The 19,159-nt window shown below is 41.3% G+C and overlaps 1 protein-coding gene across 3 annotated transcripts in view; it reads right to left on the bottom strand.

Moving 5' to 3' along the window:
* Positions 1–19,159, bottom strand: part of znf385d (zinc finger protein 385D) — a 76,529-nt gene that overhangs the window by 33,866 nt on the left and 23,504 nt on the right. For all 3 annotated transcript variants that reach the window (XM_056381157.1, XM_056381158.1, XM_056381156.1), the window contains exon 3: positions 5,767–5,874. In XM_056381157.1, the coding sequence (XP_056237132.1) occupies positions 5,767–5,874 (108 nt within the window). The remainder of the gene's footprint in view (positions 1–5,766; positions 5,875–19,159) is intronic.

Consider the following 19,159-nt stretch of genomic DNA (forward strand, 5'->3'; position numbering starts at 1 on the left):
TCAATGTGGGCGGGAACTTTTAACCCCGTTTAACTGTTTGGGGGGGGGGGGGGGGGGGGGGGTGAAAACTGATATTGGGTTGGGGGAGAAAAGTTGTTCTCCCGGTTTCTCCAGAGATCCAATGGCACAAAGTTTCCGGATGGAAATGGAAGAAATGCTGCCACTTTTCAGACACATGACCCAGATACTGAGGAGCCACAGAAACTCAACTTTTCTTCTGAATTTCTTACAATCCAGCGCGTAAAAGAATTAAAGATTGAAAGTTGACCAAACACATAAATGACCCAAAAAACAAAAACAGTTGTTACACCAAATATAAAATTAATTCATGTTAATATTTTGTATGAATCTATAAACCAATATCGTTTTGTCAAGAAGAATTACTTGTAACTCCAATAACAGAAATACAAATAGACTTCTTTGGGAAATGGAAGAGGTCGTATGAAACCTGAAAATCTATTGTCCTTACACATATTTTACAGCCACAGTCTCTGAATAGATGCAAAACTAATTTGAATTAATTTAAAATGAAAAAAATCCAATCATCCTGATCCATTTTGTGATTTATTTAACGTATGTATTTGTTTTCATGGATTTTAATATCAGGCACGTCTCTTTTAAGATTTCCTTCTAATGTTATATTTATTTATTCATTGCCCTTCTAATCATTTTTTGTGATCTTCAATTTTTCTCTTTATATTTTACAGTTTATTGTACGTCTGATTTATATGCTGCTGCTATCTTGACCAGGAGAGGCAGAAGAAAAAAACTTTGTTTTCAATGTAAAAAAAAATGACAAGAAATGTCCAAGCCAAGTTTAATTACTAATATTTGCTGCAGCCAGTGTTTATTTACCTGGTGAAACAGTCTGAGTTTGTGTTTGAACACTGAGCACTGGCAGTTCCTGAACCATCAGTAAGGACTCTAATGAAGGCCAGAGTTAAACTTCAACCCTGGTTCCTCAGATCGGGGGGGGGTCACAATCTCAAATTCTTCAAATGGTTCTGGCCTCTTGGAAAAATCCCTGTGGTAGAAATAACCCTTGTATAAAAGGAGACATGCACATTTCTTCACGTCTGTTTCAAGTAATCCCATCTGGATTATCAGCTCGTAAAAGAAAAACCACAGGCCTCAAAGTGAAACAGGTTCGATTTAGATAAACATGAGTGAAGATAAAGAGACACAGAGAGCAGCGTAAATGCGTGGATTGTAAACAGGTATTAAATTGTACCCTGACTGTCCGATGACTCGCTGCAACAACAGACTTTAGTCCAGTTTGTGATCTGGACTCGTAAACATGAAATCCAGTAAAGCACAAACATCTCAAAATCTCTTAAAACAGAAAAGCCCTCTTCTCTTTATGATCTCAGGCCATTAAGTCTGTTTACAAACAGACTCCGCCCCCCCGCGGAGCAGCGAGCGGGTGAGTATTTAGCAGAGCATCACGGGCAGGTCCTGCATCATCATCTCAGCCCAAGCTGCAGTTTCACGTTATGATGAACTGCCAGCGGGAAAATAAAGACTCTCCTGCTGAAGCTGTGGCTTAATTAAATTAGAAAAAAAAAAAACACCCTCCGGGTATTTCAGGGTGTTTATATTTATACCTGTTGATTGACAGGTAAACACTGGCTCTATCTCTGTAATGAAGCATTAGAATTAACAGCTGATGGACAATCAACATATACTGAGATAGATTTCCCCATGTAAAACATAATAACCTCATCCTTAGTAATCGCCGACACGTTCAGTGGTAGAAATGGATTGATTACTCCTTTAATGAAAGAGCAGTGACACTGCTATTCAGGGATGCTACTGATTTAACAACATGCAGCCGTGGCAGCCGTTTTCTTTTCACAATTTTTTGATTACTTTCAAAATGGAAATTATGCGTGAGGGAAATCGAAACCCATCTGCCGGTCCATCGGTCAGATTAAGCGAGCTGCTATTAATGCAAAACATTTGATTAGACCGTATCGTGGTGAAGTGTGTGCGAGTTTATAAACGCCGCCTTCTTTCTGTAATCTGTTTCGAACACTCAAACACTGTGTTATGATGACAGAGATAAAGACAAGAGATCCCATCATGCTCAAGCTCGGGGTTAGGACGAATGCAAAGACTGCACACAGAGCAGCAGACTCTGAATTACAATAAGAAAAAGACTTTCACATTAAAAGGTCCATTTTCAGACATGGCACCATTCAACACATCAAGACAAAACAGCCACCGTACTTAACTCAATCCCCTGTGTTGTTTGGTCATTGTTAAGGTAATGGCACCTCTGGGATTTCTACAGATGGCTCAATGATGTCTCCCATTGACATTTTAAAACTGTTTTTATCCTGCAAAGAAAACAATCGGTCATTTAACACGTCTCAACGACCACGTCTGGGTGTAACCTCGGCACGTTCAGGTCCCAGATGCAGGTAACTCAGAATACCTCATTATCACCCGCTGTTAGCTGATCAACACCTCGCTGCTCTGAGCTTTAAAGCTTTAACCCTCTCCATCTCTTTCTCTCTCTCTCTCTCTCTCAGCTTTTCCTCTCACTTACTCAGCTTTTAATTGCATTTTGGGCGGATAAAAAATAAAAGGGCAGTGGGGTGTGAAGAGGGCAATCTCTTCCTCCGGGTGTTCGGCGACGAGTGAGAGAGTGGTCGTACAGAAACTCAATGCTGAATCACAGAAACCTTCTGAGCCGTTCGAACAGCACTGCTTCTACTGCTAACTACTCTACACTGCTCGTTTAGACTGCAAGCAGACACTGGTCCAGACGCTGGGGGGGGGTCGGTGTCCTCCAGGCCAGAGCCAGTGTGGTCGGTTTATATTTATTTAATACCAGCACAAGTGTCTGTTGCCTCGGCTGCTGTGCAGCCAGGAGCTGAGATAAGTTAACTTTGTGTATTGAAATAATGAGAAACTGCAGGGCGTCTCGAACGCTCAGTGGTGAGGGCGAGTCCACAGTCTGATCCCCGGCCAGCCGGGCTGTAAGTCATTCCCCGTCTCTCCGTCTCTCCACGCTGTCCTGTCCACAAGACAAGAGCTGTGCCACACTGACAGCTCCCAGCACATTTCATTTAACAGAGCAACATTTCAACCCAAGTGAGAATTGTCAGGCATTATCAATAATATTGTTATTGACACCTAAACAACTCTTATGTCGACAGCTTCCCGAGTAGCATTAAAATAAGTGTGCACACAGTGTGAAGCTTGTCTGATGAAACAAAAACGCAGCAGATTTTCCAGACAATCACCAGACTTTAATCCTCCTCCTCGACCTTCCCTCCTCTCCAATCCAAACATCACAGGTGTGGAAGTAAATGACAAGAAAACAACGCGATGATTCAGACCAACAACAACAATTACATATCAAACAAAACCATTTTCTTGAGATACCGTGGAAACATGAACAACAAGACACTACAGGATCATTTAATATCTGATCTAATCAGAATTAGTTTTGGCTCAAGAGGTTAAAAAAGCCATTTCTTACATTAATGTATCACGTCACAGTGAAACAAAAGTTATTGTTCACAGATGGTTTAATGCGACTCTCTCCTCTGGATCAATCGAACTCGCAGGCTAACTGCTTCCCCAGCAGCTCCAGCTCTCTGACACTTACGGCGCAGTTGTAAAAGCGAAATTGCAGCTGACAACGTGCGATTTCTATCAACCTTTTGTCACCGGATCTGCAGTCAACGCCGACACCTACAGAAGACCGAATACACGTGCTGTATTTCAGCTCTGTGCCGGAGCTAAATCCTCCTGTGACTCACCTGTTTCCTCTCAGCTACAGGAGAAATTAAATGAAATACCCAGCAGCCTGTTTAGTGTCTCTTGTCATAAACATCTCTATCAACTTTTATTTAATTTTATTCATATTCCTCTTGCATTGTAATTTCATCATCTCAGTACGGTGTTTGTTCATTTGCATATCTGCCTAAGAACTTATTTCTTTATTCATGTGTGTGTTTTTACTACGATAACGTGTGTTAATCACAGAGACTGTCCTGTGAAACACAGGAGAGCGGAGGTTCGATTCCCATGTGAAAGTGGCAGTTTATGATGTTTTGATTATCCGTGAACGAGTTCAACCGCGTTGTTATTACTGTAACCACGACAACAAAGATCATCTAACGTTGAGGAAGTAGAAAGTTTAACCCAAATCAAGATCTTTGCCAAAACCTCACCAAGCTATGGCCGTTATTATGGTAACCATGGCGACAAATGTGGGTATGCCATTGTCGGTGCAGTCATTATTGTAACCATGACAACCAAGGTCTGGTACGCCTGCCGCCGTAGGGGGGTCGCTGTTTCAGGAGACACTGCTGTGGGTGGTATCAGACCTCTGTGGTTGTTCAGGTTGGAGGACGTGTTGTAACAATGTGATGTCACAGCTACTAAATAACAAGAATCGCTCATTCACTTTATTCGTAACATGTTTGCTGCTGCATACGATTCAGTTTCAACACAATGATTCATCTGATTGAATCTTAATTTACAGCTCAGACTAAAAAGCTTATTCAAAGGCTGTTTCCTGTTATTCACATTCAAACACTTCTTCCTGGAACAGCTGAGAAGTTGTTCCTACTCCGCCCGAAACTCGTACTTCGTCATTCAAAAACATTTTCCGATTCCTTCAGCGTTGCCCTGTAGTGCCGACTCTGCACCTGCTCATTATTACTGTCATCACATTCATGAATAGTTTTATTTTCAATCAGTCTGTAATTTGTGCTCACGGGGACCGATAAAGACATTCTGGCATTTTATATTAAGTTTATTCCTGCAGCAGATTGACAACAGAGAACGATCAGCTGGGCAGTGATTGTTTATATTAACATTCACACTGGTGGCACATATTGAAAAACCAGACCACAGACTCACAGATAGAGCTTACCTGTGTTGTTCATCATGTCTATCACGTTCCCGATCCCTGTGTCCCAAATATATGCTACAGACTGACTCTAACTATATAATAACTACACGTTCTTGAGTGTTTACACTGGAAAAGTGAGAAAAATATAGAAGCCTATACTCAAAGCAGACAGCATTCAGACTAACTACAGCCTATTTCTTTGGTGTGCTGTTAATGTGCACTTTCTCCGTCAGTGAAATACACAGAGGAAATGGAGGAGCTGCTCACAGCTGGAAAGAACTGCATAAATTGTAGATGGTGGTGAAACAGCTCCAAACAGATCTTGGAGGAAAAAAAGTAAGTAATTGATATTATGAAAAACTTACCGACTACTTGTGGAGTTTAACTTCCAAAGTTACAGTTTGATGGATACCTGATGTTGCACTTGAATCGTTGAATCATCCCTGGAGTATTTTTTTTGTATCAATCATTATACCATGACGACTGGGGCGATTACCGTGTGGCACATACTCTTTGGGGTACAGCTGTGGTTTAGCATTATCTAATTAGCACTGAGGCGGATGGGACTTTCATTAGTTTGGCAAGTATTTGGTTCAAAAAACAAAGTTGATCTGATGACAGGAGAAGAAAAAAAAAAAAGCCAAGGGATCACCAAAGTCATTAGGCTTCGTTAAGCTACATTTGCATCTAAATATTTTTTATTTTTACTGCTGTAACAGAGCTATAACACTGTGGAAGACTATGACACCAGAGCGGGTGAAGTGCAAAATAAAATCCTTTGGAGGTTGTAAAGTTGTTGCAGTATTTTCCTGTTTATCTGCGTCTGTGTGTTTTTGGCAGGAGTACTTGTCACTTTTGAACTTCAACTGTTCTGCAGAAGAAAACTTGCTCACCTGTGAGTTGAACCTCAGCTGGCAAACGCTGCAGGAGACGTGCTTCCTCTTGGCGGTGGGAGGGAGGCCGAGGGTGTGATGGAGGACAGCTTTCTGCACCGGGTCCATCTGGAGGATGGAGAGAGACGCAGAGAGAGGCTAATTAAAACAGTGAAAAAGCTGACCTGTAAATCAGCTTTACTCATCCGTCTCTTTTTATTTTTCCTGCACCAGCTCAAATGGTTCGGGGCGTCCGTGAAGAGGATGCTGCAGTTCTACTGAGCTGTGATTGAGAGTGTTGTATGGCGGCTCCACAGCTCAGCAGAGGAAGCAGCTGGACCCTCACCCCCATCTCATGACAACTACGAGACCCATGCACAAGTCTAAAACTACAGGACTCCACGCACCCCGTCGCCCCCTCTTTATAACTCTCCCCTCACTAAAAACACACAAGGCCTTCAAAGCTAAGCCATCTAATTTCCTCAACAGTACATATTGCAGAACCACATAATTCCTAAATGGTTTCCCAATTCTGGATCGGTACTTTACAAATGCAAAGCACCAATTACTATTTTGGATTTAGCTGTATTTTAAAGGGGCTATTTGTAAGTTTTCTCTGCCGCTGAACGTGGTTTCTTGCCGGGAGCAGGTGGTGGTGATTGTGGCTCGACAAGAGCTTTGGCCATCGATCCATTAACAAGACAAGAGGTTATAATACGTCCTCTGAGCAGCGTTACGTCCTTCAGGACAGATTGGAGGCTACAGTGAGTCGCTATGGGAAAGTGAGGCTAGCTGGTTAACACGCTAACTACAGTAGAAGAAAAGACTTGGAAGGGAGAAGCGTTAACATTGCTGTTGCTTCCCACCTCTGCAGACGGCTCTTTGTGAGTAAAGGAATGAAGTTTGATACTGAACTCTCAATGTTTCTTCTCGAACTGGTAAATAAATAAAGAGCTATCAATGCTAACATTAGCTATAATGTTTTTAAGCTTTAAAGCACCTGGTATTTTATTCCCATTTTGCAGCAGATTTGAAATGTGCAGATGAATGTGCTGTTTTATGGAGTGGAAGTGTTGAGTTACAGGTTTCTTATTATGTGTTATGTTGTGGATTGTTTGTTGTAATGAACAAACAGAGACAAATTCCTTACAGCTAGGCTGTATAACAATGAAGCACTGAATCTTACTCACTGGGCTGTAAAGAGAAATGCTGCTTTTTTCAGAAAGCCGGACGTCCATCTTTCACATCAACAGGTGATTGCGGCTCAGACATTAACAAAGACGTATCAACTATTAACCTGCATTTGCTGACCGGAGACATACAGCCTCAGTCTTTTAACATAGGCATATTACTGTAATAGCCACAGGCAGAACCCTTCAAGTGTTCATTATCAGCAACAATTTCCCATCAGAAACTAAAACTACATGAAGCCTGTTAACCAGTGTTGTCTGCTTGTCCACAGCCTGGCTTTGCTTCTGCTTACTGCTGTCTAAACAGAGTGTGGTTTTAACAGGGTGTCTGTTTTTGGCAGATCACCAATATACAAAGTTGTGCGTGTGCATTTCCTCTCAGTCATATGCAAACATGCATGCACACAAACTGCAAAGCGAGTGAGCACATGGTAGACTTTCATCTTTAGGACTAACTAGGAGCAGTCGTGCTACTGCCCCCGTGACCCTGCTCAACACCCACTGCTACCACCCCACATTTCTCCCTCCACCCAGCCGGTCGAGGCAGACGGCCGCCCACCATGAGCCTGGTTCTGTTCAAGGTTTCCACCTGCTAAAAGGCAGTTTTTCCTCGCTTGCCTGCTTTCTTTTCCTCGTTGGGTCCCTGTGAATAATATTATAAAAAGCGCGGTCTTGACCCATTCTATATGAAAAGTGACCTGAGATAACTTCCGTTATGATCTGGCGCCATATAAATAAAAGTGACTTGAATTGCTGCGTGTTGCGTGTCTGTGTGTTGTGGTCGTCCCTGTGTGCAGCGACACAGATCTGAAGAATGAAAAAACACATCTGCCTCTTTTGGCTTTTGGGTTTAACAGTATGTGCGTGTCAGTGGTAGAAAAAGTTATTCACTATGGGAGCAACAGTGAAAAACTGCTACTTAAATAGAAATGCACAGTAATTATCTGTGACATTTACCTGAAGCTAAATTCCTCAAGTTATTTACTGTGCGCTGATTGAAACGACAGTATACTTTCACGACTGACTGACTTTTTGATTGATGTTTGTGATTTCTCATCATTATTACTTGAATATTTGAATTGACGGAAATCTGCTTCACCGTAGCAAATAAACCTGTAAACACAAACGGCTTGATTTCTTCATATTAGAGTCCCATACTGTTAAAGGCAGATGTCCATGTGCTGATGGTTATAAAGCGTTCAGTCCACAAGGAAACACACGCAGCCTGTACTGAGAAACTGAGCCTTAAAACGAGCCGTCAGGACTTCTTTAACTTTGTGATGTCACAACAAAGCTGTGACCTGTCTCACCCATGCTCCAAGTCCTTGCCCACCTCGACCCACCATCCAACATTGCAGGATTTGGTTCTCTGAGTGTTTTACCTGAAATCTGCTTTATTTTTATTAGATCACTCAGAAAACAGTCAGCCAATCAGAAAACAGGCTCAGAGCCTCCTCTCTTCTGATTGGCTCACCGCCCTGATTTTACAGGAGTTCCAGAGAGATGACAGAGAAACTACATTGAGATGATTTTTGGTTTGTAAAACCTCAAATATATCTTCTTATTGATCAATATTTAAAATAAAACAGGAAAAGTGTAAAATATGGGACCTTTAACTTGTTGAAAATTCACTACATACTCCTCTGACGCAGTAACTCTACAATAAATTCTGTTTTTACTAAGCTTAAAATGTTTTCAAGGTTGTATAGTTAGTGTTGGTGCTGCACATAGCTGCTGCTATGCTGGAAGGTATTTCTGATATTTTTACTGTCAGCCACACTGGCCACATACAGGAGGTGAAAAAATCACGTAAACAACTCCAAAAGGACTTAAGCAGGAAGGCAAGTAATCAGGTGCAGGTGAGAGCAGAGGCTGGAACGCTACAGCAGCTTGGCAACAAAGACAATCGCACAAAGGCTGGCTGAAAACTGGTCTCTCTGTGTTTACGCTGTGGGCACATAACTGCATCCATGTTTGCCTCACTTGTGTCTTTTTCTCACGTCTTCATCCCTCCCACGGAAGAAAAGAGTAGAGAGTCAAGGAAAAGATGTGGGGAGAGAGGAAACTTTGATTTTAGAGGAATGAGATGTCCCATCCTTTAAACCGAAAGCGATGCATCAGTGACTTGATGATGGTTTGGAGTTTGTATTTTCCCCACATACACACCATCCACACTTTCCCCCACCAGCACAGCAGTATTTCCTTATGTTCTAATGATATGTTTAAACTGTTTAACAAACATCTACACGTTCATTAAAACCTGCAATGTTTTGTTTTTTTAACTTAATAAAAATGTATTTATATTTGGTTTGTAAATTCTTATACTTGGGATTACAATGTGTGACAATTTAATATATATAAATTATTAGCCCAAATGTTTTGGATAAAAGTGGAAATGAAGTAAATCTATCTCTCATCAAACTGTACAGTTTCTAGAAATTACAACATGTAAAATGTGATAATTTCTGAAGGACACCTGACTTTAATGCAGAGAAAATATTTCTAATGAATAAAAAGAGTTGTTAATAATTGTTTTATTAATCAGACCTTCAGATCCACTATTTTTAATTTGATGGTGAATCTGAAAAACAAATGAAATCTAAAAAATTGAGCGTTTAATCTGTTGGATTTATTATTTGTCTGTTTGTCTTCTTTATAAAACTGTAGTGATGGTGTGATGCCGTCTCAGATCGACCGATCAGCTGCAGGGGTGTGTTGGTCTGATTAAAGACTTTGGTGAAGGATGGTCTGGATGGGGTTTTGGGAGTCGGGATCCAGCCTGTGACTGACAGGCAGGTGACAGGTTAAAGGTAAAACTAGAGAGCAGGCGACGCCTATCAGGGAATGGAAACTTCCAGAAAGGACACAATTGGAGAAGGAGAAGAAAGGGGCTGAAAAGACATCATGACACAAACCCCGTCCAAGGAGGTGGCTTCCGACATCCCGACGTGGCTCAGAGACACTGGACGGTGGAGGACTGTGCTCAGAAGTGAGAAACAGACTTAGCCAAAAAGCTGATAGAGACAAACTGGAGCTAAAGCTCAGAAAAAGACAGGGTAAACAGATCCAGACTCTTAAAAGAAAAATAGAAGCAGCTTGTTTTAAGGAAACATGACATGGGTCTGAAGGGAAGACTGGTGCAGACTCTGAAAGAGGGAAAGATGCGGCCTTGGACTGACAGACTCTGGCACATATACTGAAGTTGAGAAGAAGAGAGAGGCACCGAACGAAAAGCTAAAACTGGTTATGACCTAGAGGATTTAGCAAGGTTCAGACAGACGGACAGGTTCAGATAAAGAAGCTGAAACAGAGTCTGTCAGAGCACAAGTGTCTCCGGTTTGAGAGTAGGAAGTCGCCCAGAAGCAGAAACAGATTCATGATCCGACAGAAAAGAAGTTTGAAGCTCAGACTGAGACAAGTTCAGACAATCAGGTTCGGAAACAGGTTCAGACTTGGACTCACAGGTTAAGACTCGGATAGAACAGAGGTTAGTCCGGGCTCAAGGGGTCAGTAAACGTCGTCAGAACTACTTGTTACGTGGTCAAATTGCTTTTGAAACCCCCTTCCCTCAATCTGATTTCACTATTCTGAAATGACACCCAGCTCATGCTGTGAGGACAACTATTTCTGTCAGTTTTTGTGGGAATAATTACGTGATAAACTTTGAAGGTCCAATATCTAAAGGCTGTTCAAAAGGGTTGCTGCGGTTTTGTGCTCGTACTATGGTTCTGACTTTGACATGAGATTTAATGGCAAAAACCAATGAAAAAATTGGTTCTTTTTAAAAGCAAAACACATTAGTTTTCATTAGAGCTCTACTGAGGTACAGATGCTTTTTTGAATAAGCAGTGAGTTTCTAGTTAAATTCTCCTGTATGTTTTCCTTCCTGTCTTTTATCACTTCTGTCTTTTTCTTCTTTGAACCACAAGTCTCAAGTAAATGAAGATGTAATGGTTCCATTTTTCATAGATTGGATCCAGTAAATAACTTCTATCAAAATGAACACAGATGGTTTTATAATCAAAATCTTGCTACAATAAAATGTTCCTCTCGTTGCAAAACAGCGGCGACAACTGAGCTGTCAGTGAAGAGAGGGAGTCTCACATGAATGACTCACAGTGCTTATGTTTACAGCATTGGGCTGTATCACAAAGTAGTCCTGGGTGGGTGTTTTCAGACACTTATGATCCACTGTGGCACTCAACACAAAGGATTGCTGAGGAAATGGCATTGTGTTTCAGCCCTGCACCAAATTCAATGGAATATTTGTGACAGGAAATTTCTGACAGAGAAAATGTGAAAACACAAACAAAGTGCCGGTCTGCAGAGGGGTTATATGAGGTTTTTAGAACCAAGGAATCGCCCAGTTTAGGTTCAAACCCACAAAATCAGGACAGATGCTACGTGCATATGTTTTGAGATGATTCATTCTTGAAGTATTCATCAGCCAAACACAGAGAAAACAGTTCACTAATTTATATTCTATATTATTATATTAACAATAGATCAAATGACATGTGAAAGTAGTCACTCATAGTGTTGAATTATCACCACCCTCAGCAGTTCCTCTCACTTCTATGGAGCGTTTTAGTGTCTTTCAGCTCATTGTTTTGGCTTCCAGACGATGCTCCATATCAAAAACGATCTCCGCCCACACCAACACACCTGAAAACGCACACACACCTGACCATTCACATACGTGACCATTCACACACATGACCATTCACATACACCAGGAATGAGCAACAGCTGCTAGCAAAGGCAACAAGGTTAGTGACACTTGTAATTCGTTATCCACGTTGCTTTCACCCAATCAGACAGTGTTTCCAAAAGTCTGTGGTCTTTGGCGCTTGAAAGCTCTGGAGTAGTTTGGACGTCAGGGGTAACCGTAGTAAAAGAAATGGCTGTTTTCAGCAAAAAAAAAGAGGCTCTGAGAAACTCACCGTATGCCAGCTGCTCAGCACCAAACAGTGGACTAGCAAAGTTAGCAACTAGCTGGTGAACACTGTGGAGCATTTAGCAGCTGAAAAGTCAGATATTTCCTTCAGGATTAAGCGGAAACCAAAACAGCGCTAAAGAGATCGAATATTGAACTGAATGCTAACGTTGTGGCCGGAAGCTGGATTTTTAATTAGGTTACTGTTTGCCAGCAAATTCACCATATCAAATTTATGAGGTGATAACGTGTTAGTGTGGTGTTTACAGTGTTTCATTACTTCCAAGTGGATAAAAAAATAAAAATAATAAACAAATACTGCTGCTTTAAGATAAAAAATGATCATTACAGTTCATTTGGTTTGCCTGGTTTGGCTCTGCAGGTGCTTCAGATGTAATGGAATATGAAATTTAGCGGTAGCATGAATGCAACTGAAAGAAGCAAATACACACAGACACAAAGTTGGATCCTCCTATGATAAAAAATGACTATAGCTAAGTGAATATTTGCAGTTATCCTGAGCTATATGAAAGATTAATGCACAGAGAGAGTGGAGCAGATACTGTGCTAATAAGAGCTTTTACAGCCCAAGCAGTTCAACCTCACACACCTACGCAGCAGTTGGGAAAATGGGATACATTATCAGCTTTTAATGGAGAATACATTTACAGTGAATGTTTTGCTAAAATAAAGTGTTTAAAATACAGAGCCGAGTGTTTTAAAGTAGATGATATAAGGAGGAAACCTCTAGAATATCAGTTGAACTTGTGCTATCAGACACCAGAGTTCATATCACTTTCATATAAACTACATCTGTTCTGTGTTTTATTGATTTACATGCCATGCACAATCTGCATTATGAAACACTTTGCACTTAGTGTAAGTGTGTAGGTAATATCAAAAAGGAAGAAGCAAATCATGTCGACTTTTTCAACCGAAATGCACTTGATGATATGCAGTGAAATGTGCAGCAAATGGCAAAGAGATCAGAAACCACTGAGAACCCTGCATTACGTTAGAGCAGGGGCTCCCCTCTGCCTTTGCCCTGACACACATTGAAAGAAAGTGTTATGCAACAGTCCACCTTTGTACTGTAAATCTCACCCAAGTCTTTGGGAAGAGTGAAGAGGATGACACATGGAGTTGGCGAAGACTAGCTGGCAGGGGAAACACTACAGCAGAGAACCAGATGCAACTGCAGCCTGCTGGGAAACTGGGGCCTGAGCTCTGGAAAGCTCACGCCAGTTAAAAACATCTGGGCCACGAGAGGATGGATGACCTCTTACTAGAAACATGCGCTGGGCTAGAAACATGTTATTTCTCCTTCACTGCGGTGCAGATGCGGTGAAATGAATCTATAGTGATGCAACCACAAGAAATGGCATCGTCCTGTAAAATGATCAGTACAGATATTAGTACTTATTTGTGGAAACATCATCAATCACTGGGTAAAAAGTGGTGAAAAAGAGGTTTAAAATTTTTCTTTCTGACTTTATTCCACTGTGCTTTCCTTGGCAGAACTGCTAATTTACCCACAATTCAGCGCCAAATCCCACCACCTCCTGTGCATCTTTCCATGTATCTTTTTAAGAAATCCCCCTGTCATGTAGCATTTCACTCCCTCCCTGCACTCAAACACGATGCGTTCGGGGGCCTCGTCTGCAGAGAGCAGCTGCAGCTCCGGGGACATGTTATTCCCCGAGCCCCGCTGCCATCAGCCACCCACTGAGCCACACACTCCACATGGGCCACGCCTGCCAGGGACGGAACTGTTGCCGGGACAAATGTACCGCGACACACATATAATCCACATGCAAACACAAACACAGTGCAAACACCCACACACGCCACAGCATATCACATATGCCCATTCTCGAGCCCACAGCAGCGAGCAGAGCACCGTCGCGGGCTGCGGCGAATTCAGTGTCATCTTTCAAATCACTTCCTAAAGCTCGTAATATGTGGTCCCCCCCCCCCACCCCACAGTTGGTCGAGTTCCAGCACCAACACTTGTCAGTCATCCTGATGAGCTGTCTGCTTAGAAACAGCCTCTCGCCTGCGGCTGAGGTAAAGCCACCACAATCAGAGAGCAGATGGCGAACTCAGCCAATCTGCAACTGAGGAAAAAAGACATATTTGCAGTGCTTTTGAACAGGTCTCGTACTAGCGTAAACAGTCTTAACATCATCCAAAAAAAGCAATTTGGGGCAAACACGGAGGGTTCGAGATCTTACAAACACAGTCAAAGACACAGAGTAATGTGTGGTGCAGCTTAATTATTATTTTAGTGTAAAAATGTTGGTGTGCAGCTTTGTGTAAGTCTTGTTAGCCCCTTACCTTCATTCACCTCTCCTACATTTTTAAATCTATTTACATTTTCTAACATTCTTTTAAGTCTTCTCCTCCCTTTTGATATGTGGTGAATTGTGTTTTTTAATGTCAGTAAATTACAGAGGATTCTGCCCATAAATACTAACTCGAAAGCAACTTTAAAAGGGCTAATTGTAAGTTTTCTCTGCCGCTGAACATGGTTTCTTGTCGGGAGCGGATGGTGGTGATTGATGCCTTACGAGCGCCTGCCATTGTCGCGTTTACAAGACGAGGTTATAATACACCCCCTCTTAATACCTCTCCCTTCAGGGAAAACACTCAGGGCCATCAAAGCTAAGACATCTTGTTTCCTCAGTGCAGAACCACCAAATTATTAAATGGTTCCCAAATTCTGGATCAGTACTTCACAAATGCTAAGCACTAAGAACAACTACTGTATTGGATTGTATTTTGGATTTCACTGTATTTTAAATACAGTTTCTTGCTGGGAGCGGGGGGTGGTGATTGTCACTCGTCTAAAGCTTCAGCCATTGTTGAGTTTACTAGAAAAGAGGTTAGTGATTGTTTGATAAGTTTGATGCTGAACTTGCAACGTTTCTTCTACACCGGTAAGTAAACAGCTGTTAATGCTAACGCTAGCTACGTAGCGATAGTGGCATTTTGTTTTTATTTAGCAGTACATATACAGATGCCACTGAACGTGGTTTCTTGTTGGGAGCGGGTGGTGGTGATTCAGGGAGCTTCAGCCAGCGTTGCATTTGCAAGACAAGAGGTTGGGCTGGGGCTCGCTGGTTAGCGCGCTAACTTCAGGAGACGAACAGACAACACTGGCGTTTCTTTCCACCTCTAAATAAACCACCAACGCTAATGTTAGCTATATACTTGCAGATAAGCAAAACAGTACATTTTAACAATTCATTTTATTTGTTAGCATTCTGAGAAAACATATCATGGTAAAGATTTCTTAACAGTATAAGGAAATCTATTTTTTCCATCATCTTGCTCTCTGTATTTGTCTCCTTTCGTTCGTTTGTGTGTCTTTGATTCTGTCAGGGGAGAGACGGCGGCGGCGGCGTGTCGACAGCGAGGGAGAATGAGCAGGTCATTTGCCGGATACTATCTGACAGCCCACAGAAGGCCTGTCCGTCTCAAAGTCCAGCACAGCAGCCACCGCTGACGCTCCCCCACTCAGCACTGCCGGATAATGTGACAAGACAAGACAGTGATGAGCTGAGATGGTCGCGTCCAGACTGGCTGACTTTTACAGCAGGCGACTGATAAAAGGAACAAAAACACACACTGAGTGCTATCTGTTTAGGTTAGGCTTCTGTGATGTGGGTTTTGTGTGTGACAGAAGGAGTTAGTGTCAAACTAAAAAGCCGGATCTAAAATACACAACAAAGCATCAAGTAATCAGTTATGTGACATTTTGGTTTAATTCAGCTGTCTGAACTCTCTTTGAAGAGCTCACAATCGCTCTGAAGGAGCGATGAGTCACGTTTCTTATTGCCCTTCAGTATAAAATGAGTATAAAATAACTGCAGGGGGTTGATTGATCAATACCAATAACAGAGATGAGTAGCTGGGTAGAGTTTTATGGCACTGAAGGAAATATTTTGGTAAGCATTTTTTGACATCTGGGGACAGTCAGCTATTTATTTAACTGCAAGATGGGTTTAAACATTCAAACATGAGACGTGTCTTCATTATCCTGCACGATGTACAAATGTGAACAAAAGAATCCAGCCTCTATGAAAAAGAGACGTGATGCTTTTCACTCTCAAATTGATTGGCAGGTCATTTAATATACAATAACTCCAGAAAACAACGGATTAATTGATGCCGTTACGGTTTGTTTACATCAGTAAGCAAACAAAGGTGTGTTCTTTGCTTAGTCATTTAATAGGTAGCGCACAAAATGGTGGTTTTCCATCCACAGTGCAACTCTTTCATTATGCATGTGAATATGTATATACATAATTTATGGGGTCAAACAAATTACGCACTGGGGCTCGGAGGTGTAAATCTGCTCTCCATGTACAAAACTAGAGGCAGTAATTCTGGTTTTCAAACCCACCCACTTTTTAAATAAAAACACACACTCACTTCAAAGGCCCATGTTATTCCAAAGTTGAGCTGTGCGAATGGTTTTCGATGAATTGCCTCCATGGTGTTTACTGCTGGTAAGAGATGAGGCATGAACCACCATCTTGTTTTCAGAGTCTCACACTTTATAGCCCAACCATGCGCCCTGAAGTCCTCCCTAAAAAGTATTGCATCATCATTACACTATCTCGTTATGAAGGGCAGTTAAAGGATAGTTTCAGTGTTACTTAACACAAAAGGAGGGTGATGTAGTAAATTCAAAATGCTGTCGTTTCAGTTGGGAACAAAACATTGGAGCTACAGCTTCAACATTAATCCAGAATTTACTCATTTAAAGTTCCTTTCCAGATAATGTTTTAAACTATGTAGAAAACAATACTCCTCTACGATTAATCATTTTTCCCACTGCGGCTCTGGAAGCGCATCTACGCTTACTTCCTCATTGAGAAATGTGGCTCAGGCCTCGTGCCCCGCCCACCACCGCTGCTTACTCCTGGTTGGCAGGTGAAAGAGATAAATGGAGTATCAAGACGGTTAGAGGAGGAAACATCAGAGAGACTCATGTTTGAACCTCTGTCAGTCGCAGCCTCAGGAGTTTGTTGTGCATCAAAATAGGCGACTATCAGACGCATCAGAGCGGTAAGATAGTTATTTGTTATGTTGTTTGTGTTGTTTGTTAGCTTGTAGCTGGCAGTGGCTGACACAGTGTTTGTGGTTGTGCTAATGCAAACTCTTGCTCTCTGTATTGACAAAGTTTTTCTTATTTTTGCCCCGCCCCCTCCAACTTGACGGGATTGTGCTTAGTTCGCTCATCATGTGTCTTTTATTATATAAAAAACATTAAATGAAACATTGTTAACACGGTTAGAAAACTTGATTTACATCTAAGGTTTTCTTTAAACTGAATATAATATTGTCAGTTTTCTCAACAGTGAGTTCTTTAGCTTTCACACACCATAATGGTGCTCGTAACAGAATGCACCTTGGGAATTGTGGTTAGCTTTTACAGTTGAATGATTGTAATCTTGTACCTTTTACTTTCTATTAAAGAACCAGATATTTTCTCTCTTCTCTTTTGTACGGATGATTCAACCCAGAGAGTTTCATGTGGCTCAATTATGACTCACATGAAAATGTATATGGGGGAAAAAAGGTGTGAATTTGCATGACATTACATTCACCAGGCAGATGCTTTTATCCAGAATGCCATTTAAAGTCAATGGGAACAATTTATTTAAAACATTTTACTCCACTTTTTACATTGTCATATTTAAAATTAAATTAAACACTGATAAGATAATTAAAAAAAAAAGACAGAAAATAATGAGCTCAAGCAAAACTGAGTGCACATAAACATACTTCCTCAATTAGGGAATTTATTTGCAGCAGTGTGTGTGTGGCAAAGGTGTACGTCGTACTGTTTTGAGTGTAGAGCCTCTAGAGAGAACGTATGATGCCTGTGTTATAATGTATTATATACAGTGTGAGCTATATTTAAAATTTGTGTATGACTGAGGCATGTAGTGTTTATACTGGGCGTTCTCCTCACAGGCTCCATCCTGCACTGGAGAGGGGATTTAAAACACATACTGATATCTATCAAAACACATATATAGAGAGAGAATGACCAGTCAACGAGGGCTCCACTGGTGAGGTCTAAATGCTCTTTTCACAGCCGCCAGCCTCGCTTACTATTAACTAAAGTGGGATGAATGACCTGTCAAATGTAATCCTCCCCCCTATGTGTCTCACAATTACCTCCGCCACCTGACCCAGTCCGTTAGTTCATCATCAGCCCATGTCGTAGATCGTTGCCACATGGGAAGGACTTTAGGAATTAGAAAGTCAAATCTGAGGGGGGGCTTTTCATCGGCTTATAATGAGCGAGAACAGGCTTCCAGGTGTTCATAAAAATTAAAAAATAAAAACACACAGAACATTATGACACAGGAGGAAGGTGACTGACCACCATAATATTAAATCAGAGCTTTTATCAGGTAGAAAAGGTGTCGAGTCCGACTGTGAGATTTCCAGAGTAAAAGCCAAGCGTTTAATCTCTAAAGCCGGTTTGTAATATTGTCAGTCATAACGAATACTAGACTGTGGAGCTAAAACTGACAAAATGTAATTAAAGGTTATCAGACAAGTCAAAAATATAATTGAATACATCAACATGTAATACTGTAAAATTATTAAAATGGAGTAAAAATACATAATATAAAGCTAAATTCCTCTTTTGAAACTCTATTAATCTTGTTTAACTAACAATAGTATTTATTTGTTATTATCTATTCAGTAATATTTTTGACTTTTTGTTGCTCCATACAATACGCCAAAGGACCAGTGTTCCTGTATCACCCAACTGAAGTGGCACCCATTTGAAATAATGATGAATAATAAAATACATGGATGAACTACAGTACGAGCTCAGAGGACGCCGCACACAAGACATCAGGAAACAGCAGCTCTCATGAAGATGACCCTGAAGAGCTAAATTGACAGCGGTTGAGCTAGCTTACTTGTGAAAAGCCAAAATAGTCCTCCGTCCAAAACAAAGCTCTGAGACCAGGCCAGAACGAAAATGAGAAACATTCTCAAAACCTTAGCGTGTATCGAGTATCCACAGCCTCGGAGGGAGGATCTGGTCGTCTAGAGCAACTATCTATTTCACAGCTTCTCAGATACGAAGTTTTGAGTCTTTGACGTATCTGGTAGTAAACTGAATAACTTTGAGGTTCTGGTTGAATGAAAAAAACTTTGATTTGAACGCAACATCTTCGGCTGAGGGAAATTATAATGTGCATTTTCTTTTTTTCTTTTTGCTATTTTCTGATTCATGGTTAATCAATTA

Source organism: Seriola aureovittata, chromosome 7 (assembly GCF_021018895.1).
Source record: "Seriola aureovittata isolate HTS-2021-v1 ecotype China chromosome 7, ASM2101889v1, whole genome shotgun sequence".
Taxonomy (NCBI): Eukaryota; Metazoa; Chordata; class Actinopteri; order Carangiformes; family Carangidae; genus Seriola; species Seriola aureovittata.